At 32.7% G+C, this 23,378-nt stretch overlaps 1 protein-coding gene across 3 annotated transcripts in view; it reads right to left on the bottom strand.

The window, feature by feature from the left end:
- Window positions 1-23,378, bottom strand: part of LOC118187972 (uncharacterized) — a 737,440-nt gene that overhangs the window by 86,928 nt on the left and 627,134 nt on the right. For all 3 annotated transcript variants that reach the window (XM_085818560.1, XM_035358288.2, XM_035358289.2), the window contains 2 exons: window positions 18,369-18,446; window positions 11,695-11,898 (listed from right to left, as the gene is read on the bottom strand). In XM_085818560.1, the coding sequence (XP_085674686.1) occupies window positions 11,695-11,898; window positions 18,369-18,446 (282 nt within the window). The remainder of the gene's footprint in view (window positions 1-11,694; window positions 11,899-18,368; window positions 18,447-23,378) is intronic.

The following is a 23,378-nucleotide window of genomic DNA, read 5'->3' as shown; positions in this document are numbered from 1 at the left end:
TTTGTGATGAGAGACAAAACCTGGCGCCTGAGGCACGATCCCGAAACTAAGTGTCAGAGTATGGGGTGATGAGTCCAGAATCACCGAAAAGCAAGCAATCTCGCATCCAGACAATGTTCGTGGTATTCTTCTACTCTGTACGCCTCCAGTACACTAAGTAAGGCAACTGTACCCTACTCCACAACAATATTTGGCCCCACACTGCCTTTCTGGTGCAGCAGTTCTTGGCCAACAGTTGTGTCCCCGAATCACTCACCCTGCTTCCCAGACTTGTTTCCCCCGGACTTCTTCTTGTTCTCCAAAACTAAAATAAGCCTTAATGGACGAGATGTTTTCGGACATTTCGAATATCCAACACAATGTTGCAAACCAGCTGAAAGCCATCCCTAAAGACGACCATGTCAGGAGTTTCTAGGACATGTACAAACGTTCTCAGACATGTATTACCAACCAACAATTTATATCTTCAAAGAACACTAACATCTGGCTTATGTGAGACAACAACAAATTGTAACTATAGAAACATTCACCGAACTTTGTGGATAGAGGTTATACAATCAGTGAGTACCGAAACATTAAAGCATCGATAGTTCGTATTTGCAAGTAACTAGACCCATGAAAATTTAATCAAAAATTAAACTCAGACTAATGCAGATTTAAAGAAAACTCTACCACATCTGCTAAGCTTTACTTCACCTACTTAAATAATATTTCATTTCGCCGCCGTATCTATTCGTTTTGTGAAGAAGAGGAATCTATTATTTAAAAGCTATTTTGATTTTGTTTGTAGATACAGAATTTTGGGAATCTAGGAATGCAACGGCACCAAGTACGGTTTAAGAGATGAGCCAGAAATATTATCAGCGCCAGAAATGCTATTAGTCTAGAAGCACACGTAATGCCGAAACCCCTTTATAAATTGTTTCCACCAACTTCTATCGCCTTGTGGTTATTAAAAGATCGAATAATGCAGAATCTGTATGTACGTTCCTTGCATTGTGGGGAAACGACGGCACCTAAAACCATCGAAAATTTTATACTCGTAATGCTCTACCCAAACATGGGAATAGAATTTTGAATTTCGGATTTGTTTTTGATTTATTTAATATTTTGCACAAATTTTAAAATCTTAGCGATTTGAAAGGGAGAAATGAATGGCAACACTGTTCTAATAAAATCTCCAGGGCGCCAGAATGTTGTCTGTCATTCGGCAAAATGTAAGATATTTATCTTTCAATTTTAATCCATAAATTAGTTGTAAATGAAAGCAATGTGTTGGCGCAGCCTCAAATAAAATACTTATTATCTCCACGCACCAGAGTTTTGGAATTGAATAAGGCGTAAAACAAGCTTTAACTTTCAAATTTAATCTTTCAATTTTTGAATAGTAAACAAAGTGATCGAAAAGCAATAAACGCAGTTCTTACTTTTTCTACTTTTTAATCTGATTGATTTAAAAAAATGCGTTCAAATCATGAGATATTTAATTAGAAATATTAAACATTTTTATGAAACGACACTAGCTGGACTCATTAAACTCATTACATACTATTTTCTTTTTTATGATAACTCTTTTATGCTGCTGGGCGCTCGAGCGGTAAGTTTTCAAAAAAAAATATAGTGAATATAAAAATTGTAGGCAACACGTAGCACTCTATCAAGAAGTCCGAAATTATCCTGTTTTAAAGATTTTGGAATTTTCTCTTTATTGCCAAGTGAGAGAAAGCGATGCTTCATAATAAAACTATAAAGAAAAAAAATATTATGTCAGCAGGAGTTAATCCAAGAGCAGATTGGTAACTTGTGATGTTCAGCGAAAGCATTAAAAACTTGACATATCCTCTGATGCGCCATAAAAAATTTCATTCTTTCTTTCTCCTTCTTTTTATAATTATTATTATCAGTAAATTAAAATAACACGCTAAATAACGAATATAAATGGCGGAGTTAAAGCGATAGAAATCAGAGTAATATTCATAAATTTGAAAGATCAGTTTCGAAAGTTTAAATGTAGAAACTTCTTCTACAGCTACAGAAATACAGATGACGAAAGAGAAGGTTGTGGTCAGGCGACAGAAATTAAGAGAAGGAAGTCACGCTACTAGCGCTATCTACTGATGGCAAAATGAAAACAACTATGAAAATATTACCTAAAAAGACTAGGGTAAAGATAGATTGGAATTGTCATCGTTAACTAGGTTTGAAATATTTTCGTCAACGTGAAACACCTCTATAAAATCTGACTTGCCAACGGAAGACATTTTTTGAATACTTTGAAAAATGGAAAATGTGATAATTTGACCAACAGTGTTGGGCAATAGAGGATTACGTGTTTCGTTTCTCGTAACATATCCTCATTTCCTTTTGCTCGAATTCTTAAGGCTTTCTTAGTTGGACCAACCTATATTAAACAACACTGGCAAGAAATCTGTATATACCCCAAGAGTTAATATCCGGAACGGCGTCCTTAAACATGGAACTGCGAATTTTACTGACAGATAAAATCATCCAGAAGTTGAATTTCTGTAACATAAGCGAAGTTTTATAGCTAATCGATGGAAAGAAAGGATTGGCAACATAATTCTTATAATCCACTAAAACCAAAGGGTGCCTTTTGATGTGTTGAGATAATTATTGTTGCTTTAGCTCTTCCAAATATTATTATTATTATTGCTATAGTTATTATTATTATGTAGAGTTGCTATCATATTTTCTGTAAATTCCATATTTAAAAACGATGTATTAGGACATCGGGATTGAAATACCTGTTAAATATTAAATCACATTTCACTGTAAATGTGCAGGTGTATGTGCTTCTCAAGTTTTGCGAAATACTGAAATAATGTTGATAAGGCGAAGATGTCTATTAGAAGTCTATTGTTTGTTAATATTCAATTTTTTCACTTTGAAAAGTGTAACACCAGCCAGTATCCATGCAGGACATGAAAGCTTAAAGAACGTAGATAATAAGAATTTGCACCCTCATGTGCAACTACTACGAGATAGACAATGTTGTTAAAACATGGTTAGCAGGTACTAGAAAAGGATCGCCAGCAGAAGCTCGGGCGTAGAAGATCTGGTGGCTCAGCAGACATAAACATAGCAGATACTTTCCTACATAGCAAGCAAATAAGAGCTCTTCAGTTTGCTACAGAACTAAAGATTCAGCCCTAATCTTTGAAAAGCAAATTCTCCGAATGTCTATAGGTCTCTTCTCGATGAGACTCAGATATATGGACGAAAAAAGCACCAAGAAGAAATCAGATGAAGTCTTCTCGTGAAATATTGATCAGGCATTTTATGGATGTCTGATGACAGCGAATGAGACCTGGATTCACCTCAGGGACGAAGTATTTGCAAGAACACTGAATTGACTGTGATAAAATTCAAGATAGCTATTGAATGTTTTTTGAGGAATATCACAAATCAATCTTTCTGTCAGAATTTAGATAGTTGATTATATATCATATTTTATTTATGATATATCATAACGATTTATGACATATCATAATGACGTTTTTCAAAAGTAGTGTTTAGTTATGCATAGTATTATTACTTGTTAAATGTTCTTCACATCTGAGAACTGCTATTTTACTTTCTGGCTTCTGCTTTAACTTTGATGCTAATATGATACCCACTACGGAACAGCAGGTTAAAAGAGCTAAAAAAGAAATGAAACGCAAAAGATTCTTCCTGTTGACTTCCCTATTAAGTATCTGTCTTGAATATAATCTGACTTAATTTCTTAATTCTTCAACGGCACTTGTAAATGAAGATTAATAAGGCCTCATATCAATTACAGTAATTAATACCATCTCCGAAAGGTTCCAGATCAACACGTTTTTGCTACCCCTTCATCAACCTTTCACTCCTTTTACTAACACGCTGCTCTGATATTTACGATGATTACAAAATGGATGTTACGTAGCGTATAATTCTACCTCTGAGAAAGCCGAAGGCCTACCTTCCGAAATAATTATCAGATGCTTATATTTTTAATATGCAATGCCAAGCTCAAAATTCAGTGCTTCTTAAAAACTAAAGAATATACAAGGTAGTGACAAAACTGATAATATTTCAAGCAATTACATTATACTTACATATTTTACTCCCTTTTACGTTATTATCCACAGCATCGATATCTTTTTTCTTCATCCATCGTTAATAACAAAACAAATATAACCGTTCCGGACTACTTCATACGGAATATTATTGAAAACGCGCAAAGTATTTCCTTGCACCGCACATCTACATCTTTGAATATATTTTTTATCCACTGAATAGGTTTTTGGGACCTTTCCTTATCAGAGGAAATACAAAAATGTTCATGCTTGGGACGAATATTTAGTGAGATAAAAAAACACTAGCTCTTTAAAAGAATTGTAGAGACAGAGACCATGTCTTCCGAGATCTGATCAATGGCTTTTAATGATCTTCTAAAGACAATGAAAGTCCATGTCAAATGAAGATTCAACAAAGCATGCCTAAGTTTTCCTTTAACATTTCGCCATATTTTTTGTCTGGAACATCATTCACATACCAGTAATTTATTCAAAGTGCAATCTTTAAAGGTTTTTCAGAAGCATAACCGTCTCAACTGCTGTTTTGCTCAACAATGATCTATATTTCAAGCGCACTCATTGTTCTTTGTTGGTCGAAAATTACTAAAACGGCAGAATACAGAAGAGAAATATAAAAAACAGCACTGAAGACGAATCACTACACGTTATGTTACATGGCAGATAGGAACGGGAAAACTTAAGCTAACAAGGCACATTCTGTAATAGTAAAATGCACGCGTACTTTTATTTTTCCGGTTATTCGGGGATACCCTGTTTACGAGAAATGTTTACATGAGTTTTAGTTCGCATGACACTGAATAATAAACAATGAAATATTTCAGACGTCTAGATGCCTTAAGAAGAAGACCCCAAAAGTTATGTAAATTCTTTTAAAAGAAGAAACCGATCACGAGCAAGATTAGGAAAAATGTTGAATTCCCGAGTAATTTATTTCAGATTTAACTCCGGAGATATGTTTCAAAACAACTGCAAAATGAAGTGATACATCATTCAATGAAAGCCGTCCAAATGGGAAAGTAGTTAATAACATTGACTGCCGTACCGAAGTTCCCGGGTTGGAATTCCAAAGAAGGCGTGGATGTAAATTGTCCGCCCCTTCGTATGAGGTAACGTTGGCTGCCTATTAAGTGCCTCTATAATGAATGTTTCTGGCCCGTCATAAAAAAAAATCATTCTATGAAATTACAATATATCCATTTTAACAAAACTCTATTTTTTTCTTATATTGTTTTAAATGTTCTCATACACTGTAAAGCCATTAATTTACTTGAAGTAAGAAACATGATAAATATCGGGTGCACTGTAGGGATACGAACTCCGTATCTTTCGATTGCCAATCGGGCGCGTTTTCCAGTTATACCACAAAGACACGCGATAAAGAGAGATAAAAACCTCACAGCTTTCTTAAATTAAATGCGAAAAGATACCTTATGTGCAAAATTATTGGAAATAATAGCGGAAGAATTTAGTGACTTACTAGATAGCTATTCAAAGTACACTACTAATAAATTTTGATCAGATTTAGAACAGAATCTGCAAAGCAAAAGTCATTTGTTTTTAACAGTTTCATGTTGAGTAAAATCAACATCACATAAACATCACAGCTGATATCAATAAGCTGTGCTCAAAATTTTCTCAGAAGTATATAAAACATTTGTATTTAATTTAAGGGAAGCGTAGTAAGTATTTGACTATTACACCTTTAGCTGTAAAGATACTCTATAAAAAATTAAATTTTCCACATACAAAAGCATCTGAAATTATTTTAATTCTATACTTTATACTGAGAAGCATTCTAGTTAGAAGCATGTGTCGAGGATCAATATTTGAGAAAAAAAAATGAAGCCAGTAGGGAACGTTTTTCAAAACGTTATATGACTGACGAAAACAAACCGAAAAAGGGTAATGTACAAAAAGAAACAAAAATGCTGGTAAAGATGTTACTCTTTTATATTTCACGCAGCACCTAGAAATCAGAAATGTTAACTTTCTATAGCATATATTAGCAAAGAGCCATCAAATAACTGGTAAAAAATTAGGCTAGACATATAATATTGTTCGCATTAATATTTTCCAGTTACCTTATACCTCGCATTAAAAATTACGAAACAGAAGTCATTTCACATCCTTTGAGAATAACCGCTGTTTAAATAAAAATTGTTTTTCACATGAATCCAAAGAGCTCAGGTTGCATTAGCTCTATTCAAAGATCTGGGTAGACAGCTTTCATCCACTCTTACCTAAGTTATGTTGCTAAGAATAGCGATAGGCCGCAAGAAGTTTTAGCTTTCTAATGATACTAGTGATATTATTCTACGTATCGTGTTATATCTGTACTTTACATTTAACTATTACAACGCAGTGTTCAGTTGAGAAAATTAATACATTAAAGTCATTCAGCTCCTATGTGCTATATCTTGCATTTCAGTTAAATGCTTTATAGAGAATTTCAAAAAGAGTAGAAAGTACACACGTTTGGAAGGACTATTTGTAACTCTTTTAAATACATTAATTAAAACAAATTTTACTGTTTATATCATTACAAAAGCATACATAGATATTCATGTACACGAAATGTAATTTTGATAAGGATAAATACAGAAACTGAAAAGCAAAAATGCTTGTATGGAAATTAAGAGGGATCAATATATTTTCCTTACATTTTTCTTGAAAATCAAACTAAAGTTATTACGATAATGTAGTATAAATTAAGACTCCTTTTAGGAGACTTGCAATAAATTGCAAGTCTCCTAAAAGGGACGAATGCGCAAATAAGCAATCAAACTGCTTCGGATCAGCACGCTAATTAGCTGTCCACTTCGTAATTTTAAGTCTTATTTATCATATCCTTTGGACCTTAAGATTTCAATTTATTTTTAATTCACCTAAGCAGCTTAAATTTCAATTATAACGTGAAATTATAATAAAAAAAGATGTATCATTAATACATGATGAACACAAAAATCAAATAATATATTCATCATACAGAAGTTAAACGTTGTGCAATTTTAAAATGGTTAACGATATGAAAAATGCTCTACTGAAATGATTAACAGAATTTTTTTAAATCCTGTTGATTTATTTATTTTAATACGAACTAAATTAACACTTTTAAAGCAGGCCTTATTGTTCCTATTCCTTTTCGCATTTTTTTAAAGTTTCTAAATACCACTAGTTCTACCACTAGTTACGGCATACCACTAGTTCATCGCGGAATCCAGAGAAAGTAACTAACTTATTGCAATTTAAATAAAAGAAATAAAAAAGTATTTCTATTTTGGAAACAGTTTCATTGTCTTGCACTTCTTGCTCTTTATATGAGCACGAAAAGCTTCTATTTCACCACCAACTGAAAGAAGGCCAGAGGTTCGCTTGCTTAAAGAAGAAATGTGCAATTTGCTCTTATCGCTTAAGAACAGAAAGTCTATCGAATTTTTATTAAACTTAGTCATATGGTATCCTACCCATAAATGCTTCTTAGCACCTAATTTAACTGCAATGTCAGAAATACGGCTTTCTGCTAAAACGATGGCTGAATATTCCTAATACCAAGAAGTGAATTTTGTTCTTTTTAGTTATCTTAGAAAGAATTGTAAAATTGAATCAGTTACATGAATAATCACAAAAAAATGTGGGCACAGTAGAATCATTTTCTCTTTGAATACGTTTCGGTCTAAACTTTTAGCAATGCATGAATACGATAATTATAGTTTAATAAATAATACTGAATTGATTTCAGAATCACCAATTGAACTCTATTTTCTGATCTTTAATGAAGCAGAAAATTCAAATTAATATTTATAATGCTGCCATTGTCTGCGTTAAAATATAATATCCAGAAATTTCTGAAGCCAATATGAAACACGACAATTTCGTCGAATGGAAGGGAGAGGGGTGAACCCCATTATTTCAAACGGTGCTTTTAATTGGGCTTATACAGTTGCGCACACGGTACAATGATACCTCCCAAACAGACGCCAACGATTTTCTGGTTCCAGTAATTTTGGTCTTTTATGATAGTGGTTGCCGTAATGCTGATTTTAAAGAAAGATGAGACTTCTTATGGAAAAAAAGTATCTTCAAACTCTGAATAACTTACTTTTATACTCAATAATTATTTAATTTTTCGGGTATTTTATAAGTAGTTATTAAATGCCCGCGGAAGGTCAACCTGAAGGTAAAAAAAGGTAATTTAATTTTTCTAATATGAAAGTATATATTAAACAAAGAATTAAAAAGAAATATATAATTTAGCAATTTTGTAGTTCTCCAAATCAACTTTAATTTACAGGTTCAAACTTCCAAGCTGGAGATTAAAATTATCGAGCTAGGATATTTTAAGGGAGGTTATTATGTATTTCACCTTTTGTATTAAAAATACACTTCCCATTTATTATATCTTCCATGGTACATCAGAGAGTTTAGCATGATACTTTTTAAGATAAGAACTTTTCATCTACTGCTAAGTTAGCTGTTGTCAAATCTCCACATTTTGACAGAACTTGTTTCGAAGATAGCAGATTATATTTCCTTGGATATAAATCACGCAGTTTAACAGTTTCCGTGTTATGATCCCAAGTTGTTGAATTCTTCCATTAATGAAAAAATTTTAAAATGGCCTAATGCTCTCATGTAAATTCCATCTTCTAAACTAAAGTACTTATCATCTAGTAATAATGAATTTTTTATTCACTTGGACCAAATCTAAGTCATGATTTATACTTCTAATGATATTCATGGTTCCATAATGTTCACTTATATTAAACAAACAATCTTTATGAACTTCAAATGAAATTTTGTTTTTAACGATACATTTTATTTATACCTTTTCACTTCTTAGGTTAACATTTTCAGGTTTATAGGCATACATGTTTCAATTTTAATTCAAAGAATTCTTGCAAAATTATACCATTATTTTCATCTTTTATTTTCCTTAAAACCATTTTATTTATTTGTAGAATATTATGTTTATTATATTTTTGATAATCAAACGCATTGCAAAGACATTATTCTATTCTAAGCAATTATTTTTAGTTTTACTTTCCTTTCCCTTCTGATTTCAGTTCTCTGCCAAATGTAAATTTTTAAATGTCATAGTATGCTAATCTAAACGTGTTTCAGAAGCAGTATTTAAACTGCGTTTCAAGAGTTCAAAAAGGGTAGTAATGGAGATAGTTCTGAATTTATGCTACGTGTTTGCAATTAGCTCTCTAGTCGGTGTTAGACACCTTTCAGTTTATACTGATATTTCTAGGTTCGGCTCTACTGTGTGGAGCCGATTTAGCGTTTCGTTAAGCTAAGGAGCCAGTCGTTAGCAATCTTCACTTAATGTACATTTACATCTTTATTTTCTGTTAAATTTAGTTAGTCAAAAGTATTGGTGAATTGTACCAAGTGCGTGCATCTGTTTATTTTACTTCAATTAAAAGGTTATTTAAAACCTTCTACATTATTTAATCTTCAAGGCATAGCGAGTATTCGCTACTTCGACTTCTACGTAGAGTACACATTATATGCTTCCCCCTCCAAAAAAAAAGCACGCCGATTCTATAACTGGCGTCCGAAACAGTTTAGAACAATGGAAAACTCCACAGTTAACCTGGTCCCAACTACATCTAGAGTACCGGGGACTCAAGCCAACCCTATGGAAAGATTTGGCTATATTATCGACACCATGGAAACTTCAGTGAGGCCCCAGTGCCTATTGATTCGTCAGATCAATCAGTGTCTTTGACCTACGTGTTGTGCGCTTGAGAGTTAATTGTTTGTTACATTTAACGTGAAAATAATTATTTCGCGATGCTTTCAACAAGATTGCTGCCTCAGACATTGCTGCTAAGAAAAATAAAAAAGCTATGGCCGTTGAAATTAAGAATGAAATCATAGATGAAACTACGCATGATGTAAGAGTGATGGAACTGGCGAAGACTTAAAGCCTTTCTCGACATCGATGATTTGCACTATTTTGAAGAAAAAGAAAGAAATTAATGAACTTGATGCAGCCGAAGGAGTTACCGTTACTTCCAAGCACCGTCCAAACCCACTAGAAGCTGTTGTTGGTGTGGATTAACGAGAAGCAGTTTAATAGGTCAGTGTCGGAAGCTATCATAAAGATAAACTACGGTTATATTATTTACCAGTGTTATTTATTAGAAAAATTGATTATTATGTTGATATTTTTGGGGGTGCGGTACGGATTAACTGGATTTCCATTATTTTCAATGCGCAAGTTTGTTTCTAAATAAGAGAAATTCGCTATACGAGCTCAATGCTGAAACGAATTAAACTTGTATCTCGAGGTTCAACTGTATATGTTTTTGAAATTATGAAAATCGATGCCATATAACATTAACATAATTTGAAAATTCATTTATTTCGTTAGGATGATTTCATGCCCAGCTCGAATTTTGAGCGAGAGCACCTCCAGTTGGAAAGAATCAGAGCATCTTTTACTCCTTTTTCTTAATCACTAACCTCTATAGTCTTCCTATTTATAAACACTCGAATAAAAAATTTTAACTGTGGCTGTGCCACTGAGACAATATTCAAATGCAAAGGTTGAAATCCATTCTGGTATTCGAAAGCAGGGTAATAGCTTAACTCTCGGCTTGCCAACTACCATGCTATCTGGTGCAACATCAAAACATTAACTCTTAAACAAAAATGATAATAATTAATATACAATAACATGCCGAACAAGTATTAATTTAGAAGTCAAGCAACAAAATCTTCAAGTTTGCTCTTCCAAACTGTCTCTTCATGAAGAACTAAATTATTTAAAAGCAGTAGCTATTGATAGGTGCTTTTCACCCGACATTATTAATGAAGCAGTTAAAAAAATTCTCATCTCAACACACCAAAAGGCACACTTTGTCTTAGGAGACTAAAAAGAATTCTGTTGTCATTCCCTTCTTTCCATCAATTAACTATAAAATTGCACGTATTTTACAGAAATTTAACTTTCGGGTCGTTTATTCTCCCATGAATAAAATTCCGAGCTCCATACTCAAGGACCCATTTCCGGATATGAATTCCTGGGATATTTACAGGCTTCCTTGCCAGTGTGGTTTAATTTACTTTGGTCAAACTAAGACAGCCTTAAAATTTCGCGTTAACGAACATGAGGCAGGTGTTAGAAAAAAGGAAACGCAGAAGTCTTTTGTTGCCCAGCATGGTTGGTCCGAATAATCACAATTTAAATTTTTCTACAGCCAAAATTATTCAAAAAACATCTTCCATTGGTGAACTATATTTTCTAGAGGCATTTCACATTCAAAAAGTCTTTCGGTTCTAGTTAACGGCCCCAATTCCAATCCATCTTTGCCTTCAAATTTTAAGGATATTACGTTCTAGTTCTCGTTTCATCAACAGATGGCGCCAGTAGCTTAACTCCTTTCCAGCCATTCGCATCTTATCTAGTTACTATATTTTATATTATTCATTTGCGCTTTGGCAGATGAGGCTGGTTATTCGGTAAAACCATCAAAACTAGTCCCGTGAAAATTTAAAAATATAACGCTGTTTTTTGTTGTTTAACTTCTAAATTAATAAAAGTGATAATGTCATATAAAATACAAATAGTAAATTACAAAAACCACAAGTAAAAGGAAACCTCTTTTCTACGCTTCAAGAGTTTGGGAGAATCTTTCTTTTCTTCGTAGTTTTCATCAGGTATCATTCCTCTATGTCCTGATCCCAAATCTTCGAGAACGTCTTCGTCATCGATGATGATGTCTGCATCATGGATGATGTCACCTCTAACAGGTAGGTCATTCTGTGCACTATGTAAGGAGGCAGAGGTTCTTGTTCGGGTACTCTAGTCAGGAAAGAAAAAAATTATTCCGCATCTAACTGCAGTAATTTGATTAAAATTAGCTGTTGTTATTTTAATAACCAAAATGACCAAATTAAATGAAAGAAGAAATTTTCGTTAAATGCAGTCATTATGTGGATCAATGCGAAAGATTAATTCTTCGTTCAAAACGTAACGTAGAATTCGTTGTAGCTCAATTAATAGCAAGCACTAGATAAATTGAACTTTTTTATGCAGAATCATTTGTCCTTTACTACCTAACCTATTCCTAATTTTTTTTTTTTTTTTTTTTTTTTTTGTTTTTATAATTGAACCAGCATGGGTGATCAACGTGACATCTTATTATTCCATTTTACAGTGACATAGTTACTCTATAAGTCTGGGTATTAACTTAGCAATATCGATTCAAAGTAAGGTGTTGCCAGTTTACTGAGACAAAGAAATGAATCGAAGCAGGGCTGAACTAACCATTAAGCAATATAAGCACATGCTTAGGTAATCAAGGAAAAGGCATATCAGAAAAGGGTTTTTAGGTATTGAAAAAAAGGGGGTACTAAAAATTCTCTCATTTGCGGTTTTACCTTTGAATGGATAGTGCAACTAAACCAAATTCGAAAGAGAAAGAGGGAGTGGAGAAAATGCTGGCGTAAACATATGTGGGGGCACCAAAATCTTTAACCATTTGGCACTTGAGAGATTAAGTAGTACTTTCTTTACAAATATGTGTGCGATATCTGTCAACTGTTAATTTGTAATGCGAGCTGGGTTCATATGCGTCCGCTGCGGGGCGTGACTGGAATGCGAGATCAGCTCGTTGATGACAATCAAAAGGTTAACTGCTTACCAGGTCTGAATCGAAGTAACGAGTGTCGATGACTTCAGAGGTTTCGAGAAGCTGAATGCAATACTGAGAACTAGTCATGATCAGGTAAAACTTCAACCGTCACAATCGATTAAAACGCATCAATCGTGGAGGAACTTATCCAAAATGGTAAATGCATTACCACGAGATAGCTCAGTGAGTACACAGACATGGCTAGAGGTTTTGTATTAACACGAATACAACTGGAATACAGAAATATTTGCCTTGGCTGGGTTCCAGAATACACAAGGTTTTACAAGAGGCGTAATGCAATTCAGGTAAAAAGTATGCAACGATCTTCTACAAGGTTTCTTTTGGGATTGTAAAGAATGTTCTCATGGAATCATCACGTGCGATGAAACCTGAATGTTTCATTTCGATCCTGAGAGCAAAAGGCAGTCGATGGAATGGACGTGAATTTTTGTAACAGAAACAAACACGGCTACATTACAGTAAAGCAAATGAATCATATATTTAATGACATTTCCAAAGATCCAAAGGACAAATGCTTTTATCTATAAAGTTTCATTTATCTAGTGCTTACTATTACATAACTGCAGTCGATTGAGCATTCTTTTTTGATCGATTTTGTATAATGACATATCTGTTTTTCACTTGGTAAGAAAAGAAATTTACCTCCAGAAAATACAAAATGTAAACGGTTTATGTTAGTGCAGTGATGATGATGATAGTAATAATAATAATAATAATAATAATAATAATAATAATAATAATAATAATAATAATAATAGTAACAATAACGAAAAAAGAAATCATTGTTTTCGAACAAAGTTTTCTAATGCTGGAGTTTCAAAACATTAGATATACAATGAAGAAAAACCGAAGATTTCTGAAGAATTTTCAAACATTGGACTTTTAAATTAAAGAATTTCGGAATATACTACAGTTTGAAGATTACTTTTCAGTCTTTTCGATGATTTATGGCACAAAACTCTGCGATGGTTGTTTAGATCATTATATGCGCGACATATCCATTAAAACTGTTTGTTTAAAAATAAAATAAAAATTTATTTTAAATTTTGAAAAACTTGCGTCGAATTGCACTGGAAAAAATTCCAGTGGCCTTTTTTTAGCTCGGAGCTTTTTGGGCTTTGCGTTATAATGTGGTATCTATGTTACCGTGAAAGACCGAAATTGGAAAATTCCGACATTTCTCCGGTGAATTTCAACATATACCCAATATGCCAGTGCAGGACCCAAAATTTGGATATATTCTTATACATTCGGACATCACGGGTGTATGTCGATAAGCACAGATATGCTCTGGTGGAGGTCGAAACGAGAAGCCGAGAAGAAAGAAGTGTTCTACAACTAAATGCAGTTGTAAAAACAAAGGAATCCCCTTGTGCAATTCAAAGTATCTTAACAGTTTAAATTGATGCAATGAATAAGATTGTATAACACAGTCATAATTAAGATCACATAATTAAGTTTATTATTGGTGTTATTTTCTTTTATCGTTTAGAATTTTTTCGTTTTATGTTCAACAGTTTATTTACATCTGCTGTTACTTAAGGTTTCTCCTATATTGAAATGTATCATAATACGTTTTAATAATAAAGTATGATTTAAACAAGTAACAAAAGTATTTTATTCAACATCCATCGTCAGTGCATGGTCAACGTCGATATTTGTTTACCGGCTCCGGTGTAAATGAGAAATAAGAATATTTAACAAGTATTTCGGACATAACCAAGCGACAACGTGAATGTTGACGTTCGCCGAAGAATATCGACACTCTTCAGGTTTCGGTCTTTCACAGTAACATATACATGGAAAAGCTGATTCTTTTGTTTTTATAAACAATTAGTCACTTCATCAGTATAAGTATACGTGCTTAACGCGAATCCGATATTTGCGGGTAAACACTTAACGTCACTGAAAAAAGGTTTATTATTTGTTTTAAGCCAGTGAATAATGAATTAATTAGATAAGCCTACTTTTATTCTCTTTCATGTATCTCTTTGCGAAACATATCAATGTCATTTCGTAGGAAGCTATGGTACTCGTCGAAATTGCAACCACTTGAGAAAACTTTAATAGATCCTTCAACTAATTCAAACAATAAAGAGATTCAAAATTCGCGCACATCAGGCTTTCAAAAAATGTCAAAAATTTAAAGAAAAAATCCTCAAAATGAATTTTAATGGCAAATAGTTTAAATAAGTATTATTTCAATACATTCCAAGGACAAAGCCCATAGATCAGGGGTATTTGAATAGGTAGTTTGCAATATGCTATATTTAAGAAAAAATATATAAAGATTTTTTAAATAGTTTTAACTGGTTGTTAAAAACCTATCATTTAAATAAATATTATAAATTATTAACGTAACTTAAAATTAAAAATATCCGGCCAGATCAAACTTTCAAAAACTGTGGAACTTCCAAAATAAGTATCGGTGGCAAATAGTTTCGATAGATAAACCCCTGTAATCTTAAAAATAATACATATATCACTTGAAATTTCAGTTGCATTTTATGATGTTATCTTGACGACCTGTGTTTTGGATTCAGGAGGGAGATGAGTGCTACCAACACATATTTTTATGAATTTTAACATAATTTTATGAATTACAGAAAGCAATTTTATGAATGAACATTAGTACTTAACATAATGATTTTTCTCTTTGTAAACTGATTTCGAGAAACTGGAAACATTCACCATAAGAAACGGTTTGTATACCCCTATGATAAATTTGATTGAGATGTCAGTTTTGCCCTATTCTTTGTTGACTACTGCATTATTTTATTCTCGACTTTGTCCAATATCAGAATAGATGAGCAGTCATTCCGTTTCTTATGTTGCACGTTTCCGGTTTCTCAAAATCCGGTTGCCAAGCGGAAAATAGTTTTCTTGTCAAGTTCAATAACATTTGAGAAGGTATCTTTAAACGCTTCAACATTTTTCTTATTAATGCTCAATCAGAAAAATTATTTCTACTTGGAAAAACTCATCTTCATCTTGTGCCTGACAAATTGATTTTAAAGCTAACAGGTTAAATCTCAAATGAAATTTCAAGTGATATACTATTATTATAGTACAGGGGTGTCATTCATTGAAACAAATTCCCAATAATATTTATTATTAAATTTTCACAATTTTTGAAATTTTGAGTTGAGGGCTTTTGGATCAACCTGCATAAGAATCAAAATTTACAAATTGCATTTTGCAATATTTATAAATCAATATAAAAAAATAATTGTAAGTTCTTTTCAAGTCTTTAACTGAGCTTTGCAGATCTGCTCATGAAGTGCTGCCTTTGTATAATTTGTATTACCTAGATTTGTAGAATTATTTTCTTGAATGTCTGCTTCTCTAATTTTCAGATCATTAGAAGGGTTTCTAACGACTTAAGGAAAAAATAAATATTTCACATAGCAGTAACTAGCTTTTCATGTGCACGATCTCTAGTGATTGCACGGTTCAGCGAGTCGAACTGAAATTAAAAACGTAAGGGCCGCAAAGCTATGCGTTCGAAAATGGTGTCAACAGCAACGATCTCACTGAATTTAGCTTCTGTAGCTCGAAAAATCTCAGCTAGGAACGACAAACGAGGGTTAGAAAGTCCAGTGGGTAAACAAAGCATTTTTACTTGGATTACAAATGTCTAAAGCAGGCCGTCAGAGGTGATACCGCATTGCATGTGGGGTATCATTGAAGCAATTGAATATCATTGAAGTAATATTGAAGCTAGAATCTATAAAACATCATGCTAAATGATTTCTTATAAATCATTACGCATCTAGAATTCCTTATTTACAATTATTTCACATATTCCAACGACCAGAAATTATTGATGTGCGTTTTGGGGAACATTAATGACCACGTAAAGGTAAAATGGCTGGACATATTTCTATTGCAACTCTGGAACGACGTAATTCGTCAACATTGCTGCATAGAAAACCTATAAAATGCATATCCATTGTGTTACTATCTTTGCGAAAAAAGCAGAAGCTAAGAAATAACTGTTTGCGAAGACGCAAAGCACAGATTCTTTGGTTTCCTATAAGAAGAGAAAATGCATCGCGGCAAGACGCACAATAAGCTGGATATCAATATTTTTATTTAGAAAAAACTCTTCGCAAAATAGGCATGAAAATTAAATAAATGCTTTCAGATGCGCCGTGTCAAAAAAACTAAAACTGGTAGATTGGAGAACAAATATCGTCAGAATGTTTGACAACGGATGTCCTCCTGAAAATGCACTGTGAATATCCTTAAGATGTGAAATTGAGGAAGTCCTCAGGACGTCTGAGAATCAACATCTTTAGGTCATCCTCATATATATCGGCACATAGCGACTTAAACAAGACATCCTCAGGATGTTAAATTACAGTATCCTGAGTACATCTGAGAATCAACATATTCAGGATAACCTAAGTATATCCCGGGATACTGCGACTTAAATAAGACATTCTGAAGATATTCTGCGCTATGGGGGCACAGTTCTCCAAATTCACAGTTTCTAGTGATATTATGCACGGTTGCATGTCGCCTTTTTGTTCTTGCGCTTGCGTTCTACAAGCTACAAGGTTCAATTCAGTATCGTTTATGTTTCTTTGAGTTATTGTGATGCGAAAAAGCGAGGGCTACTATTTGAAATTTTCATAACTGACGGCCGCTCATTTCTGACGTCGCGATCTCTACAGAGCTCAAGAAGTTAATTTATTTCCACAGCGTACATAGAGGGATAATAATTCTCATGTCCATATAAAAGAAGTTACGATACTTCTGTAACGAATTAAGTATTCAAAATTAATTTAACTCTTTGAAAAAATTCCTAAAGTATTTCCAGGTGCTGATAAGATTGCTGTTTTATGAAAATGGCTATAATAAGTCACAATTATAATATAATGTTCTTTTTAGTTTTATTTCAGCATTTAATTAAAAAAGAAGGGAGAATTTCACTTTGCGGTTATTTCACCTTCTTTATCGAAGACGTCATAATTCAGCTGTAGGCGCTACTTGCATTAATTTTAACGAGTAAACATTCTATGTATTATAAGTTATATTCTTATATTTGCGAGACATAACTAAACGTGAACAATCTGCGAAACAGATTCTTTATTTTTCAGTAGCAACACACGTAAAGGACCATTGTAACTAAGAAAACCTGTATCCTTTCATTAAACTTTTTAATTAAACATTTTACGACTAATTATGCCTAAAATCTTTATTTACCTTGGAGTCAGGCGCTATCATTGTGCCAGAGTGACACTTCGTTAATTTATTATTACACATACCTTCTTAATCAAATTCGTTTTCAGTCTTTCGAAGTGAACTAAAGGTGCTATTTTTCGCAACATGTTGCGTGCATTGAACGAAATGTTTTAGTCTAGGTTATATTAAAAAGCTTAATAATCCTTTTATAAAAACTCTTCACATTTATTCGACATCATAATTATCTTCCTTTCAAAAACTTTCAGCATAACCGCTGTTCAACTTAACTCGTGTTAAAATTCAGTATTATAAAATTAACTATGGAAAGATTATTATTAGTTCTTTTTAACAGAAAAAATTATCTTTCAAATGCATACTTGGTTTTTATGATAAAGGAAAACCATGTATTCGAAAAATCCTTACTTACCAATGGTTGCGTTGTTGCATTGCACTGATTTTCAGCAGCGTCAGGGCTACCAGTGATTGTAATTTGTTCTATGTCACCCTAAAAAGAAAATGTAATATTAATAACTGACAATACTGAGTCAGAAGAAAACTTTTAATTGTTTTAAAATCAGAAATGCATTTTTAATGGCTTGGATGTAAACGTAAATTATCAAGATAATTGAGCAAACAAAATTATTGCATTTATTTCATAAACTAATTTTACTTAATACTGAAATCGGTCAAACGCGCAAATTGACGAGCGCATAGAAAAACAACAAATTACGTTGGAACGATACAGGCTTGACGTAAATTGCCCGCGTTAAATATTTGCAAAAAAGAGCACAGTAACGAATCAATGACAACACAAATTATACGGGAGATTGTTACATATCGCAGGAGGAATCAGTATAACAATGACCAACATACATATCGCAGGAGGAATCTGTATAACTTCACGTTTAATGGCATTCTTTAATATTAACGAATCTCGGGGATTTGATTTGAACACCTTAGATTTCAGATAACCCCAGTACCATAAATCCATCGGAGTGGTGTAAGGGAATCATTGTCATGTAAAACATATAGTTATGTAATCATCATTACGTAAAGCATGGAAAGGGGAATATCCAAATTTAAGTAAAGGGTAAAATGGATCATTGTCGGTTTAAACTAGAAGTTTGCTTTAATTTTTTTTTACCTTGACTATATGCATAAATACATGAGTAAGATAAAATTATGAAAGCAAGATTCTAATTTTAATTGCCAATAATCCCTTTTAATCTTTATCTTAATTTCGATTCTTACTTTTGTGTTCTAAAAATAGTAATTATTTATAATTAATTAGTATAAACAGCGTCATTTCAAAATTAATTTGTATCGTATGACCTTATGCAGCGCTGCAGTACAGATTCCTTTTAAGCAATTAGATTAAAAATTTCAATTTAACCAAAACCTTTTCATTTCTCCCGCGTTATCTTCTGCATGTGCCACTTTTCCGCTTGCTTGTCTCAACATGTCGCCGCTCGCTTCTCTCTATCATCGTGTTAAGATGTGCTAAGCTTCCAGGACTGTGTCATGCATCTATAACCAAATTCATTTTTGTTCGATTAATGAAAAATATGTGTCAACCTTGAATAAAAAGGAAATAATTGAACTCTACGAGTTTCTTTATCTTGAATCATCTAATCGACGCCACCACCTTTTCCAAGTTATTACACACACACATATATATCCACGTTTTACTGTTTTTATTGAGTAGTTATACAATGTGTTAATTTGTTTTTATTTTGAAGAGTTTTTTATGCTCCTTAATTTTTATACCACTTAACATAGATTAAAATATTCCACTTAGCATGCTTCTTTTTCATTTTTTACATCAGGAACAGCTGTACCTTGCTTGAAATAGTCCTGGATAAGATGAATCTACATGATTAACGCCATCGAAGTGATATTATTTTGATGATATTCCTTTTTAAAAGTCCTTCCTTTATAATGATTTTGTTTCTTACAAATAATGGAAATGTCCAATGATTTGATTAACAATGGACATTTATGAGTTGGTTTCGAATAGATTTTTTTGTTTTGTTATTATTCTTTTTATTACTTTAAACTTAAATCATATAATTCACATAAATAAGCGTGCGAATTTATATACTTTTGCAATGCAGGTACTTTTGCGAATTTCATGTACATATTTATTTTGTTGCAAACTGCAAGAAATATTATATAACAGCAAACGTAGGACAAAATAAAGGAAATAATTTAAATTAAGTATAAATACATTTTTTTCTATGCCAATGCACTGAAAAATAGTCGCAACATAATTTAATTCTATTTCTCGATCCGACAGCGCCTTAATATGAAAAGAAAATTTAGATAAAATGCTCAATTGTTATTCAAGGTGGATTTCAAACAAGTCAAACTCCATTAAGTTTTTTGGTTTGTGATTAAAATAACAAATGCCATTTCAAGAAAAGAATACGTAATGCAGTTGGGACACTTCAGATTTTCAGTCGCATCTAATCTATAGCAATTTACATAAATCCTTTCTTCGTATTTCTCCACGATGTTTATTTACATAATATGTAACATGCTTTAAGATTCTTAGGCTTTCAACATTCTGCCGGGAAATTACATTACAGTTTCCACGTCAAGTGGAATTTCATACTTGTAGATTGGACAAAGGAACTATAAGAAGAATTAAAAAAATGTTTGATGTGACACTAAGAACGGGATGCAGCAAACAGTGAAAAGGAATTTCATAGATTTTTCCTAATTTAATTTACTTCTTCAGTGATCCGAATTTGAATAATTTCGAATTTAATTTAAGGAAAGAAAGTGCATTCGCAAAAGCTCAAGCTATTTATTCAGAGAAAATTTCGTTGCAGCAATTCGATTAAAGTCGTCAAAATTTATTATGCCAGGTAAAAAATGTAAATCACTGTCTTTAAATGCAAATGTCAAGCAATTTTCAGCAAACTAAACTGCTGAATTTCAGGAAACACACATCATTCAGTATAGGAAATTTACATAATTCTTTATTGCATATGCAATTAATAAAAGCACATGCGATAAATTAGACACAGCCTGTATAAAATCAATAATTAGACATGAGATAATAAAAATTTAAATATATAACAAATGTTATGAAATACTATTACTACAAGTGGTGTGCAATACCTAATTTTCAACTACTAAATAATATTTGTCCTTTAGAATTTCGATTGAAACTTAGCATTTGTTAAATGAAAAAAACGATAATTTTATAGATTTGATATATACATACAAGACACAATTTCGTGAAATAAGAGAATTTTAAATGCAGTATATAATAATTATAATGTTGTATATAATAAAATTAAATTCATTTATTTCTAGCATATATATATCCTATAAGAAAATATATTTATATTTATAATTAGTAGTTAAATAGAGACAATACAACTATAACGCATTTCTCCCGCTTTCTTAGCACACCTTCTTGGTGTAATGGTTAGAACGCTCGTCGCGTATTCGGAAGATCCGAGGTTCGAGTCCCGGCGAGGGCACTGCTCATTTTTCAAATTCTCATGCTTCAAAAAATTCTAATAACTCTACAGTGGCACCCGAACTAAGAAAGGTGGTGGATGATGATTCTTCCCCACCTGGATTTGACGACTGGGTCCCCCTCATCCCCTGTCGCCCTTTAAAAGGGGGTGTATATAAGGTATTTCTCTCGTCTTCTTAGCACGCCTTCGTGGCATAATGGTCATCACGCTCGGAGCGTATTCGAGAGGTCCGATGTTCGATTCCGGCCCAGCTCATTGTTCATTTTACCCATTCTCCTGCTTTAAAAATGTTCTGACGACTCTACACAACATTGATAATAAGCAGATTTCTTCTTTAAAGCTCTTTATACATATAATTTTGTGATATTTATGTTTTGTATAGTATACAAGCTCCATAAATACAAGTATCCCGCATTGCCTAGCCACGTTTTTATTTAATATGCCAAATTTTTTCCTGCGGAATACCATGTGTATATCGCTACCTTTGTTTTTTTCATTTCCAGTGAATATGTAAGGCTCGTTTTTCCCAATAACACGTTATTTTTATGTTAAATCAGTTCTGCATGCCTACGTTTTTCCGTCAAGTACACCAGAAATAAATTTTAAGTGGTTTTAAATAGCGAACGAACGTGCAGTTTGGGAAAAAGAGTTTTGGCAACGCTACTAGCTGTGCTGTTTACTTGAGTTTCCGCCCAGTTGTAATACATGTGAGTGCTACTTTGGCATTTTTAATGTTTTTGCTAAGAGATCGCGCTTGCTTTTGTGAGTTGCATCTAATCTGTAGTACTAATAATTTGAGTTCATCTTAGTTTAGGAGGCAAATCACAAACATCAAATAGATACTTTTTAATACGACTGGTACATCACTAATTATATAAACAAGAATTAATCAAACTCTATCGATTCATTCAATGCCTTTTAGTATGCGAATATATTTTATAATTGTTTAAATTCTGATTCTGCTCACATTAGCAGCATTTACTGAAACATTACAAGCTTGGTGAACTTCAATATTGTTAAACGTTCACGGGTTCGTAAAGGATCAAATGATCAAGTGCACACAGAAATGATTACAGATTGCTAAAACTTATTTTCTAAAAAAAAACATAAAATAAATAAATAAAATAAAAAAGGCCTCTTTACAGTTCTCGATATTTTCACAAAAATACTCGTACAGCTCTTCTTAGAATCACATAGTGCAATCAGTAGTTACATTTCAAACTACCAAGACTGTAAAACACAACGCAGTTCAAATCGTATTAAAAGAGCGAAGCTGGCACGGACGTATCAAGTCAGCTCTAAACTAAAATTTGAAAACTGATGTTCTCTTCAGTCTTAAATAGTTATCCCTCGGCCACCGAGAAATTTCCAGTACTTTCGATTTGTCGCTATTGCTAGAAGGCATATACTGTCACAGTTTCATATAAGGCCAGATACAGTTACATACAGCAATTAGAGGAATTACAGTTATACAGATACCGGACCAAAATTTCGACAAATTTGACGATAAAAATTAGTCACCAAAATCATGGCAAATTTAGCGAGATACCCATTTACCTCAATGTTAAATGGACTTGACCCTGTTACCTTATTTTTCCGCCGGAGTTTTTTAGAGGCGTTTGTTATTGTTTATTTGTTTTTTGAAGCATTTGTTATTATACAAGAAATATTACAATTTTACGTATAATTTCATTAAAATTATTTCCATACATGAAAATTTCATAATATTATTATTATCAGTTCGATATCGAGACGGACTCGCAGACTATGGACATATTTTCAGAGTTTTTCAGATTAAATAGGTATAATACAGTTATGTCTCAAATTTTACAGACATTGACAACAATAGTGTAGAGTCTTTTAAAATCAGTCAATCCAGTAACTTTATTCTTATAATTTATAATTTCTAATCAGGATACTTTTGTTGCTAATTAGAAAATTAT

Source organism: Stegodyphus dumicola, chromosome 6, assembly GCF_044657685.1.
Source record: "Stegodyphus dumicola isolate Sdum_Otavi_A_Nest chromosome 6, ASM4465768v1".
Classification (NCBI taxonomy): domain Eukaryota; kingdom Metazoa; phylum Arthropoda; class Arachnida; order Araneae; family Eresidae; genus Stegodyphus; species Stegodyphus dumicola.
Note: the sequence above shows the minus strand (reverse complement) of the source record. Positions and strands in the feature narration are given on the sequence as shown.